Source organism: Sciurus vulgaris (genome assembly GCF_902686455.1).
Source record: "Sciurus vulgaris genome assembly, chromosome: 3".
Classification (NCBI taxonomy): domain Eukaryota; kingdom Metazoa; phylum Chordata; class Mammalia; order Rodentia; family Sciuridae; genus Sciurus; species Sciurus vulgaris.
The window spans coordinates 28,016,672-28,029,774 of NC_136463.1; the positions used below are offsets into that span (position 1 = coordinate 28,016,672).

Consider the following 13,103-nt stretch of genomic DNA (forward strand, 5'->3'; position numbering starts at 1 on the left):
CAGCTTAACTTTAACATTTTATTTTGTGTAAAAAAGGGCAAATTTAGTGAATTATTTTAATCTTGTACACAAAGTTATAATTTTAATGCTTTTCACATCCATGCTGAAAATTTGCAATTTGATAAAAATGAAAGGAACATAAATTTCTCTGAAGGAATTTTTCACGCCATTATATACACTTCATGAGAAAGTTTCAAACACTTTCTCAATGATCACAAGTTACCAGAAAATAAAAGATTAAATTTGTACAGATATTGATCTATATATCAAATACATACAGAAATGATGTAAAAACCTTATGCAGTTTGATCTCTGTCCTCAAAAGATTTGCCGAGGGACAGATGCTTTTCTTTTGTATAAATGACTGTGGCTTTATTTAAAATATGAAAATCAAAGGAAGAAACCCAGTTTAATCACAGTATTTTTAAAATCCCTTCCCAATATTAAAGGATCATTACCAAATATATAGCACCATAATACAAATATTGATGGGAGAGGGTATTCACATCACACAAAATTAATAATAATAAAAACAAACAAACACTGAAAACCCGTGTTAGTATCCGTAGAATAAGGAGTTGATAACAGCTTTAGCTTTCCTCATACACAGCAAGGAAAAGGTTAAAGAGTTTAAACTACCAAAAGTCCCCAAGTAATCCTAACAGGAAAACAAAAAACAAAAACAAAAAAACAAACCCAAGGTCAGCAGTACACTGTGAACCGTAAAAGAGAATGGGTCTACTGAGTTGTACAATCAGAGTTATGGCTAAGACATACATCTCCTCTGCACTGACTTATTTTCTGTTCTCAGCAGCAGGAGTTAGAGTATGAGCAATGAGGGCTTCAGGTTGTGTTTAGACCATAGGAAGTCCTTACCAACCCTTAACTGTTGGTCACTGGATCAAGACAAGAAACACTTCATGAGTATGTGGGAAATCCTAAAACACTCAGAGCCTGGTTTTGCTATAGAACTGGAAGCTTATAAAACCTGGCTACAAATGAGCATTCACAGAACTAATTACCAGGACTGGTTGGCTCCAAATCATATCCCTCCTGGTTTATTCAGTTCCCCAGAGGGCCCCTGTGCCCAAGGTACTGGTAGAGTACACCACAGGCTTCTTGAACCTGTATCATGGAACCAGAGTCCTGGATTTAATCCACTGAGCCTGAGAATAAAGACTGCTGTACCCTTTGCCTTGGAACTTTTCTAGGCTTTAAGTTTATGGGAAGATTCTTCCAAGTTCAAGATTTGGGAAGTGTGAGGATGTCACATTTATGGTAGGTCCCTCTCAGCAATGTTGTTTAAGATAAATATCCAGTAAATTACAGCTGAATTCACATATATTTGACACATGAGAATCAACTTGCGCTGATGTGATCTGCATGTATGCCCCCAAAGAGTCAGTATTAAGAAATGGTGACATGCGAGTCCATACATTCTTACATTATAAAGTAACACATTTTACTTCCAGTAGCTACTACAAAACCTTATGATATTAACCCCTCTTGCATAGAATGAGGTAAACCTGTGCGTATTACCAATGCTATTATTCCCAAAAGTAGAGCAATATTTTAGAAAATAAATTGCTGGTTTTAAACGTTCTATGCATTTTAAAATTCAAACAAAAATCTTACCTAAAATGGTCTCCTGGGACTTTCTAACATTTTTTAAAGCATTCCATAGGCTGAAGGACTGTAGAGGTTAATCATTTTGATTAATTTCTAATTAGCCCTGCCTATATTCCAGAGGAGATGGTCAGTATTAACACTCTGAAGAGGCCAGGCTAAGACCCAGAAGCACTTCTACAACAGATGCAATGAATTCCTGAGAGTTTAGTTTATGAACCTCACTGGTAAACGCTAGAGCTCTCTCATTCAGTCACAACTCGTAGGTTAGAAAACAGAGAGCAAACCTTTCACCAATTTACCCTTGTACCCTATTTTTAAAGGAAGCCATGTGAATTTTAAAATAGGGAATGTTCAAAATGGTCCAAATAAGTTATTACTGTTAAAATAAATTCTGACTACAATTAAAGATAATTCATACTGGATTGTATGAAAATTAAATTCTTTTTCAAATTAGTTTTCTAACAAATCCAAGCTAGTTAAATGTGGAGCTGGAATGATTCTGAAATCTAAACGTATTTTGGCTTTCAACAACTTTTGATTCTTTTGGTAATACAGAACATCTGTTTTGGTGTGTGGTTATGCCAAGTTGCTGTCTCACAGATGGAGGGAAATGGCAGAGAACTGATCAGAATCCCTTTTGTGGGGTATTTTACCAAGGAAAAGAAAACAAACTTAGGACAATATTACATTTTCCCTAACCCCATAGCATGTATATCGAGATCCTGTAGATCTTGTCAACCATTCCAGTTTAATATTTTAGTGTTAGATAATTTGAATCAATTTTTACTTAAACGAACATATAAATGTATCCAGAGTTCTTCCAGTTTCATACAGAACTCCAAATAAATTTTCACAGAATGAAAAACATTTCTGTACAAACATTTAAAATGGGCTGCAATAAAATGCCTACAAGCAGAATTAATTACCCCTTCCGTGATCTACATGGTGATGAGCCCTCCATGAGGGGTTCAGTTGCATATTTCTGCAGCAAAGGAAGCTGGAGATGTGACTGGCCTAACTTCTAAAAATCCAAAAATCTCCCAACAGGTACCAAAAAGGTTCATTTGTAATGACAGTTCATTTGCATTTACAACTATATCCTTCTTAAATCATTTCCTTCAATCCTGCTACCTAAACTTCAATCTTACCAAAAAAGTTAGATTTTCAGTTCTTGTTAACAATGCACATAAATCCAAACTTGGAAAATATTACAAAATTCTTTCAAAAGCTTCAAATACAACACAAAAATTGTCCATCTTTTTATAAATTGAAAAATTTCCCCCCCACCCGACTAAAATAGTTTCCCTACCCACCTGAAAAATCTGGAACTGAAATTTTCTGTGTTTAGCAAAATGTCCCAGTAGAATAGCCCACTGTACAGCTGGATTGATTATAAATCAGTTCTGTGTAAAATTTTTCCCGTCCCGCCCTCAGTTTCTGAGCCACCTCATGGCTCTTGTTTGATGTAGAAGTTGGCAGAGCCATTGCTTTCCTGATCAGATGCTCCTTGGAGGAAGTTGTAATCCTCTCCATCTAGCAACTCCTCCTTCAGCTGCAACGTAGTCACTGTATGAGAGTGAGAGAGAGAGAGAGAGAGAGAGAGAGAGAGAGAGAGAGAGAGAGAGAGAGAGGGAGGAGAGAGGAGAGAGAAGGAAGGAATGTACGGGATGTTACCAAGCTTCTGGAATATCCAGATTTCCTTTACTCTTCATGTTCCTTCAGCTTTACAGTTAATAAGACTTCTTTATCAATAAATCTAAGAAGTAAACCCTGGAGGGCTGGGGATATAACTCAGTGGTAGAGTGCTTGCCTAGCATGGGTTTTGACTCCTGGCACTAGAAAAACCACAACACAACATAACACAACACAACAACCCCTGCAAGTCTGAACATTTAATTTAAAAAATTATTAAGTGCTGGGTATCAACCCAGATTTGCATGTGCTAGGAAAGTGCTCTACCACTGAGATACACCTTTAGTTCAAATTTTAATTTTCAAATCATACTGGCAATTTAGGAATGTTGTAGAAAGGAATAATACTGCACACTGGTCATTGCACAGTGGATGTCTTTGTTGGAATGCTAATCTAAAATAATTGTTCTTATGATTATGTATTCACTTTTATGTCAATGTCTACAGAAACAATGGCATATTTCTTGCATACTTCTGAGGTACAATACTCAATAAATAACACAATATTATGACTTTTATATAAATATATATATATATTTATATTATGACTTTAATATAATCCCTACTCTCCCCAAGTAACACCTTTTATTTATTTTTGTAGCACTGGGAATCAAGTTCAGGGCCTTGGGCACAGAAGGCAAGTGCTTCATATCACTGAGCTACTAGCTAGCCCGGGATTATCTTCATTAAAAAGATTCCCTAAAGAAAAAAAAAAGGCAGGGCTGGGTTGTGGCTCAGTGGCAGAGCACTTGCCTAGTATGTGTGAGGCACTGAGTTCAATCCTCAGCACCACAGATAGATAAGTAAATAAATGAAATGAAGGTACTGTGTCCATCTATAACTAAATTTAAAAAAAGGGCATGAATCTCACATTAAACACACAAATATGAATATGAAATAATATTTACCATATAAATTACATTTATAAAAATAAATCTTATATTAAACTATATTTAAACCAAAGTCATAGAAAACTTGGGTACTTCTTTTAGTTAAATATTTACTGGGCTAGAGGCACAGCTCAGTGGTAGAGCACTTGCCTTGCATTTGCAAAGCTATGGGTTCCAATCTCAACACCACACACACAAAAATGATTGACACCAAAAATGTGAAAATCACTAATGCAAAACTGCTAACTTATCCAATGGGATCACTTAATACTAGTACCCATTGCCTGACCAAGTTGTTATCTGACGACTTGCTTTTTAATGAAAACAAATTTACAGTATAGGCAATACTCAATTTATGGATAGGTCATGTTTGAGTAGATCTTAATTTCTATGGAGGACTATTTTTCAGTTTTCAATATTTTGACAGGAAAGAGGAATTTCATCTTTGCTGGGTCCAAAGTTGATCTTAGGTCCAAATTTTAGGTTAAGTTTAACTCTGAGACTTTCCTATCTCCTTTAATAAACTACTCTTGTTACCATCCCTCAACCTAACTACCTAGAATCATTAGCCTGCCTACAAAATTTCGCTTCAAAAAATTTCTTTACTTTTCTAATGACAATGATCTTAGCTAGGTGTCAGACTACTTTTAACAACTACCCAACCTCTCAGAGATGTGTTCAGGTTTCTTAAAAGTTACTGTCCAGGGGCGGGGGCTGTAGCTCAGTGGCAGAGCACTTGCCTACTAGCATGTGCAAGGCCCTGGGTTCAATTCCTAGTAGTTACTATCTAACCAAAACTGAGTTGGTAGAGTTTCAAAAAACAAAAACAACAACAACAAGGTACTAGGGATTGAACTCAGGGGTACTAGACTACTTAGCCACACCCCCAGTTATTATTTAGAGATAGGGTCTCACTGAGTTGCTTAGTGCCTCACTGTTGCTGAGGCTAGCTTTGAATTTGAGATCCTCCTGTCTCAGCCTCTCAAGCTGCTGGGATTACAAGCGTGCACTGTGCTGGGCACTTTTGTGGGCAGTACTGGTATTGAACCCAGGGGCACTCTACCACTGAGCTATATCCCCAGCTCTTTTTATTCTTTATGTTGAGACAGGATCTTGTTAAATTGCTAATAGGCTAATATTGTTAATAGGCTAATTTTGAACTTGTGATCTCCCTACCTCAGCCCCTTGAATCACTGGATTACCGATCACTGGTGTGCGCTACCACACCTGGCGAAGTTCTGAAAAATAGAACTGGCAACATTTAGCATCCTTAAAGAGCTATATGACCAGTGGGGACTGACTGGTTGCCACACCCTGTATCTGGGCAGGCAGAGAATCCCATCTACCACCATACCCCCAGGCTCATGGTGTTTGCTTTACTCACTGAAATAATTGCTGGCCTCTTCAGGCATCTGGCTCCAAATCATTGTTTGTTTATTTGTGTCTATTATGTATCTTTTCAATAACAATCTGGAATGAAGGATGCAAATACAGGAGTCCCCCTTTATCTTCGGTTTCACTTTTTTTTTTTTTTTTTTGGGTGGGGCTGGGGATTGAACCCAGGGTCTTTTTCATGCTAGGCACGAAAAACTGAGCTATATCCCCAGCCCCTTGGTTTCACTTTTGCAGTTTCAGGTTTCTATGTTCAACTATAGTTTGAAAACATTGAATGGAAAATTCCAGTAAAAAATAATTCATAAATTCTACATTGTGCCTTATTCTGAGTACAGTGATGAAATCTTCTGCAGTTTGGGATGTAAATTCTCCCTCTGTTAGGTGTATTTGTGCAATATACATTGCCCGCCTGTTAGTCACTTAGTAGCTATCTAGGTTATTGGATGGACTGTCATAATATTATAGTATGTGTGCTCAAGTAACTGTTTATCACCCAAAGCACAAGAGCAATAATGTTGGCAATTTTATCACAGTGCATTGTTATGGTTCTTCTATTTTATTATTAGTTATTGTTAATTTCTTAATGTGCCTAATTTATAAGTTAAGCTTTATAATATGTATATATGTTAAGAAAAAAAACAACATATATGTTAGAGTTTATGTGGTTTCAGGTATCTACTCAGGGGGTCTTGGAAAATACTCCACTTGGATAAGGGGGACTACTGAATATGGAATGTAAACTGGGAATATTTTTTCAATATTTTTATTCGATTTTTTCAATATTTTTGAAATTATTGAAAATAAAAATATCAATTTATGAGGAGAATTAGGTCTCAAGAGCATTAAGGAGGAGTAAACATTTACATTTTTCATTCGACAGTAATGCTGTCACTATGTAGAACAACATTAAAATGGCTACACCTCTGTGTGTGTGTGGTGCCAAGGATGGAAACCAGGATCTTGTGTACATGCATACTATGCAAGTCCTCTTAACAGTGAGCTACATCTCCAACCCCATATCCTGATTTTAATACAAAAGATTATTTTAAAAAATTAATGGCCTTTGACATCTTATTTACTCATTTACAGAATAATCTTCTGAGCAATGACAACTTATTTCTCATTTTACTTTGGTACCTGGGTTGGTACTGGTGGTTGAAAATTCAATAGGCCAAAGACAGAAAAGCGAATACACTGTGTATAATAACAGCAAAACTAACACCAATCAGACTGTTGAAAAGTAAAGCAAACAAGACTGTGCAGTTCTTTCCTTTCTTTAAAAAAGACTACTTAATAAAAATGCTGTTACAGAGAACAGTATTAAATGTATAATAGCTATCCTTTACCTCTAACCAACATGCATTAAAGTGTTAGGGACATTTTAACAATACCACAAAGATAAACACATAGACAACAAAACCCAAGTTCATTAAAGGTGCAGTACCCACAATAAAAGGTTGATTCAAACAATATCTTGCTATAGGATGATCAGATGGCTAAATGAATGGGAATTATCGTGCTTCAAGATCAAACATGTTCCATTCAAACAGATGTTTTATTTTTTAATGTTAAGAAAGATAAGCTGAGATTCTAAAGCACATCTGAAACTATGTGCATTTGCCACTAATAACAAATTTCTGGATTAGGCTTCTAGTCATGTTAAAATATGGAAATGATGTGCTTAAAAAAATCACTCAAGATACAGGTGAAACATTCAATCAGATGTGGAATGTTTTAATGCAAAGTTTCACTGGTTTCATGGAACTGAAAATAAAGCCTGTCTGGTATGTTCACACTATCATTTTCCTTTCCAGGCCTTATTCTCAATGAATGATGAATGAAATAGATCCTGTGGCCAAAAGTCATCCTCTACACAAATGCTTTTTCTTAGCTCTCTTTTTAAAAAGAAAGCCACTTTGTTGACACTAATCACTAACATTTCAGGAGATAAAACTGAAATGACATTTTCCCACCTACAAAGCCCACAAAAAATTCTCTCAACAGCTAACCAAATTGCAGTTTTCAGACAGGTAAGGTAACAATGCAGTCCCTACAGTTTCACCAGAGTAAAATCACACCACGTCCCACAAGATGTACCCCCAAGTCAGAAGATATGACAGGCACTAATGGAAAAAGGAAGTCACATAAGAAGCCATGTGCTGCTTTCTGTTTGGCAAGTCTATTCTAAATTCTTGGGTTTTGCCAATCTAAGAAGTCAAGTTGTTTTACATGAATCGGGACCTCTCACAAAATGACACAAATTAGTGTGTCTAAAGAAAACTCACCCAAAATCCCATAAAAATTCAAACATATTCAGAACTCATAATGTCCACACTTAATTAGGTAAAGGAAGATTATTTCATAATTAGCAAGTATAAAATGAAAAGCTAAACAAGAAAAGAAACTGGAAGCTTTTTCAGACAGATTATGAAGGTTTTTCCAATAAAGAGCCAGTAACTTTGGATTTGTAATTCTAGTCTGTTTCATATAAAAGTTTTGTAATTTCCTCTAGATATTAGGGTATCAGAGTGATCATCAGAAAAACAGGCTGGGAAAGAGCAAGATGACCTAACAGACTAGGAGAGATGCAAAAACTAAAGAACACGTCCTAAAGTGGGGGGTGGGGTGGGGGGGAAAAGACTGATAACTTCTGGTGCAAAAATGTTAGCAAATGGAATAATTATAGAGAAGAAAATAGGTAGGCACTAAATCTCATCTAGGTTTCCAACACACAAAAGACATTTTAAGGAATACTGAGAACTTTGGCTTTGAAGCTATATGATCTGGACTCACACCTGAAGTTCATCATGTGAAAGTGAAGCTCTCTGGCATCCTCTGAAAACACCGCTTTGTTCTTAGCAATTACAAAGGGCAAAAATTATCCCTTCTGCAGTCTTCCTAATAATCTAACCAATTAATCTCAAAGTAAATGCCATTTTCCTAATAAGTCACTCACTATACATACATAAACATGGAATCATGGAAACAAATTTCAAATTCAACACAAAAATTATATAGATATCATATACCCAAAATTATGTTATCCAGTTATGTTCATGGTAAATGTTACTACCAAAAGCACACTTACTTTAGAAATCAACACAACCTTTCCATGAATGACACACTATGGAATGTTACAAACAAAGCCTCATGTTTGGATCTGATTGATCAGCCTGTTCCCTCCTGACATATTTCTTTCCTAGGTCAAGTCACTCAGAAATCTGCCATTTTAATGAAACCATAAAATATTACAATTGCCTCACAGTTCCATAAACTGAAATAACTTTACCATAATTTGAAGCTCACCAAGTGTTTTATAACAACAAAAATATCCTTTCCTGATGATTCACCTTTGTGATGTGACTACCAAGGATCAGTGAGAATGAATTTTTTAGTTAAAAGAAAAACTTTAATGAGGCAGCATCTGACACGCTAGACCATGCTTTGTCTCCCGCCACCCAGCCCGGCACTTTACCCTCTGCAGTACCTGAGGTGCTGAGTGACTCGTTACCTGTTTTGAGGCTGGGCCTGAACTCTCGGCTAGTGCTGGGAGGTGGGAAGGCCTCCGGGGCTGTCTGTGCTGGCAGGGCTCGGTATGGAGGAGGAGTCAACTCTTCGTCACCAGAGAAGCTCCTCCGCACCCCACCTGTCATGGGCAGGCTCGACAAACTGACAGGCTTCTTCCCAACTGGCATCTTCCTCTCTAAACATCAAGTCAGACTGAAGTAAGCTTTGACTTACGTGCGTGGTACGAAAAGTGCATTGCATAACTAGGAAGGCTGGGTCGCACAGGACACTCTGCAAAGAGAACCCACTATGGAAGGCTTGTATTTCTGACAACAATGGAGTGAGAGTGTTTGAATTTGTGTGAGTGTTGGGAGTGGTAGTGGAGGACACTGTTTCTACTCTCTGAGTGATAATCCTACCTCCTAAGTCTTAAGTACATTTAAAACACAACAAAGCAAAATGAACTATGGAGAGCATTTGGTGTAGAGAACAGCTGTCTAATTTCTTTCAAGAAATTTCAGCTTGAGATAGGGTGAAAAACCAATGGAAGAGAAACAGGGTCTTTTTCCCCTTTCTCTGGCGGTGCTGGGGCCTCATAAACACTAGGCAAGTACTCTACACGGAGCTATACTCCCAGCCTGAGAGAAGATCTTAAAAGCACTACTTTCAGGGTAGTATTCTACTGGCCACATAAGCTCAAATGCTGGTTTTCAGGGAGAAATCAAAAGTAAAACAGTTTTAAATGTATTATTCAGGTGGCAGGATTTTAGTGATATAAAATGTGCTCCCCTAACTTTTAGTTCACGATACATTTTTTTTTGGGGGGGGGGGGGGACTAAGGGTTGAACCCAAGGGTGCTTTACCACTGAGCTTCATCCCCAGTCCTTTTTGTTTTGTATTTTGAGATAGGGTCTTGCTTAATTGCTGAGGCTGGCTTTGAACTTGGGATCCTCTTGTCTCAGCCTCCTAAGTTGCTGAGACTACAGGCATGTATCAATATGCCTATAACAAAACATCCTTTCAGAAAACATTTCTAATTCTTATTGTGAAAAGCATTTCTAAAATATAAAAGCTCACTGCCTGAAAGTTCTTAAGCTAATTTCAAACAAAATTTATTGCATTCTTTGGACACAGTTTCATAAGACTTGTAGGACTTACATAGTGCTTTAATTAATCAAAAATATATTCTCAACTTTGCAAATACCAAATAACCAAGCACAGTGTATTAATCAGGTTGAAAGCTGACGAATACTTACACCGCTTTGTGACTCTAAGTTATTTCTGTTCTTGCCCAAAGTCTATAATGACGCAGGTAGGACCAATGAGAATTATGTTTCACAAAATCAGAACTAAAAGATAAATCTAAGATAGTATTCCTACGTAAAATGATCTGGAAGCTAAGCTTCTAGTGAGTACACATTCATCTATCAACTGCCATACCAAAATCATGTGCAGCAACCACTTAGACTTTTTCTAATACATTACATACTTAGAAGTAAAATGGCAAGGAACAATCTCTGATTTCTTCTACTCCCAGTAGCCCCTGAAAATACTGAAATTTAACAGATATTAGTGTTGCTTTTCCTGCTCCAGAATTACTACATCTTGAGAAAGAGGCTTTTGAGATTGGACAGTCTATAGATCCTCTTTGCAGAACATTACCCTTATTTAAAAAAAAAGGTAGTTAACAAGTATCCATTTACAGCATGAATTCAGCTCATTACCCGAACAAGCTAGAATGATGAAGCCAATCAACTATGTCTCTGTAAAATGTAAGCAGTACCAAAGAACACACTAATGAAGGATTTTAAGTACAAAAAGACCAAAGAGTTATAAGATGAAACAACAAAGCCAGAACACCATAATCAACCAGCAAACTTAAAAGACAAACACAAGATAAATGTAGCCCATTTACTACTACTGAAACAAAAACCTGCCTTACAATGAATGACTTATGTTTCTAAGTCCCAAGTTCATTCTTATTTAGCTAAATGGTGTTGTGGGAAAATTTTCTAATAAATTGTTGAGAAAAGCAGCAGATGAAAACTGCTTCTTAATATAGTACTATAACTCCTTATCAATTCCAATATTCAGAGATTTTGTAAGATTTTGACAACAAAACCATACTCCTTTTGTGATCCATTTATAATTTTTACTTGATCCATTTAATGTAACTATCTTTTGCTTCAGAAAATATTCCAGAGTGTGTGTGGGTATTACATTGTTTATGCTACACACACATTTCTTTTCTAAAATCCAAAAAATTCTAAATTCCAAAACATATCAGTCCCCAAGGTATCTAGGTAGCTAATGAGGGTTTGTGTGTGTGTGTGTGTGTGTGTGTGTGTGTGTGTGTGTGTGTTTAATCTTCTTTTTCTTTTGTGGTGCTGGAGATCCAGTGCATGGCATCACACTTGCTAGGCAAGAACTCTACCTCTGAGCTACATCCTCAGCTCAGCTTTGTACTTCTTTTCCTTTCTATATCCAAAGAACAATTTAAAGGCATTAAAATGATATCATAACACTGAGCGCTATCAAAATGTCGCAGTTTAGGAATATGTTCCATCTATAGCTAAATTCATTATTCCAGCTAATCCAGAAATCTAGTAAAGATAAAATATCACCAGTACTGATATTATTATTACCTCATTGATTACACTCTTTCTCCTCTGTCCCTAGCCCATTAATTCAAATAATTTAAACCCCATAAGCCAGAAACAAACCCTAAAAGAGTCATACTGAGGAAGGCATGTGAATTTGTACATAATAAGTTATAAATTAGTAAAGCGTATTCTTCTTAAATCTTGGAATAATAAAATTATTATTATTTTTTGCAGTACTGGGAATGAACTTTGTGCACCCCAGGCAAGCTCTACCAGTGAGTTATAGCCCCAGCCTTCTGCCTTCATTCTTTTAAAAATTTTATTCTGAAACAGGGTGTCACTAAGTTGCCCAGGTTGGTCTTGAACTTGTGAATCTAACTGCCTCAGCCTCCAGGGTAGCTAAGAATATAGGCATGTGCCATCACATGTAGCATAAAAACCATTTTTAATTTGATGTCTTAGGAAAAAAATACTGAAATCTCACAATTTTCTGAAGTGTTTTCTAACAGAAAGTGATAAGACAGGTTAAACTATCCTGTTAATTCACCTTACAGAAAGCTAAGGGATCACATCTGCTATAGTTAATCCACAATAAAAAATTCCCACATGAATTCTTCCAAATTATATCAGTAAGTGGGAACGTGCTCTGATCTGCCTGGTCTGGCAATGCTCTCTAAAATTCTTTTAGGGGAATATCAGACCTTCTAAGCAGCTGGTGGGGAAAGTAATTCTGGGTCTGTGGGTCCTGTAAAGGGGCAAGAGACAATCCTTTCTATCTGCAGGTCATCACTAGGGGTGAGGCTAATTAGTGTTTCATGCTGGGAAGAAACCTTTTCTTTTGTGAGATACTGGGGATTGAGCCCAGGCATGCTCTACTACTGAGCTACATCCCCAACCCTTTTATTATTTTTTAAATTTTGAGACAGGGTCTTGCAAAGTTTCCCAATTTGGCCTTGAATTTGTGGATCCTCCTGCTTTAGCCTCCTTAGCTCCTGGGATTTACAGGTGTCAACATTCCCAGCCAGAAACTTATTTTTCAAAGCACCACTACAGTAGCCAGTAGAAGTTTTAAAGTTCCTCACTTAAAAATTATAAAAAAATAACTAATCAGAAAGATAAAAATAGAATACACTTGATTCTTCATGGTGCTTTCAGCAGTTACTTCAACATACAGCAAGTTAGCTGTAAAGCCTTTAAAGTTTTAATCCTCTAGAACTTGTTTTTTTGGTACCAGGGATTGAACTCAGGGGCACTCATCCACTGAGTCACATCCTCAGCCCTATTTTGTATTTCTATTTAGAGACAGGGTTTCACTGAGTTGCTTAGCGCCTCACTTTTGCTGAGGTTGGCTTTGGACTTGTGATCCTCCTGCCTCAGCCTCCCAAATT

The 13,103-nt window shown here is 36.8% G+C and overlaps 1 protein-coding gene across 15 annotated transcripts in view; it reads right to left on the minus strand.

Annotated features, from left to right (window-relative positions):
* Positions 1 to 1,954: 1,954 nt before the first annotated feature.
* Positions 1,955 to 13,103, minus strand: part of MBTD1 (mbt domain containing 1) — a 59,454-nt gene continuing 48,305 nt past the window's right edge. For 10 of the 15 annotated variants that reach the window (XM_079134023.1, XM_079134020.1, XM_079134024.1 and 7 more), the window contains 2 exons: positions 9,117 to 9,308; positions 1,955 to 3,195 (listed from right to left, as the gene is read on the minus strand). In XM_079134023.1, coding sequence (XP_078990149.1) covers positions 3,077 to 3,195; positions 9,117 to 9,308 — 311 coding nt within the window. In that variant the 3' untranslated portion in view covers positions 1,955 to 3,076. Of the gene's footprint in view, positions 3,196 to 5,594; positions 5,681 to 9,116; positions 9,309 to 13,103 lie in introns of all 15 variants that reach the window. The other 5 variants (XR_013762860.1, XR_013762861.1, XM_079134017.1 and 2 more) reach the window with 3 other exon arrangements.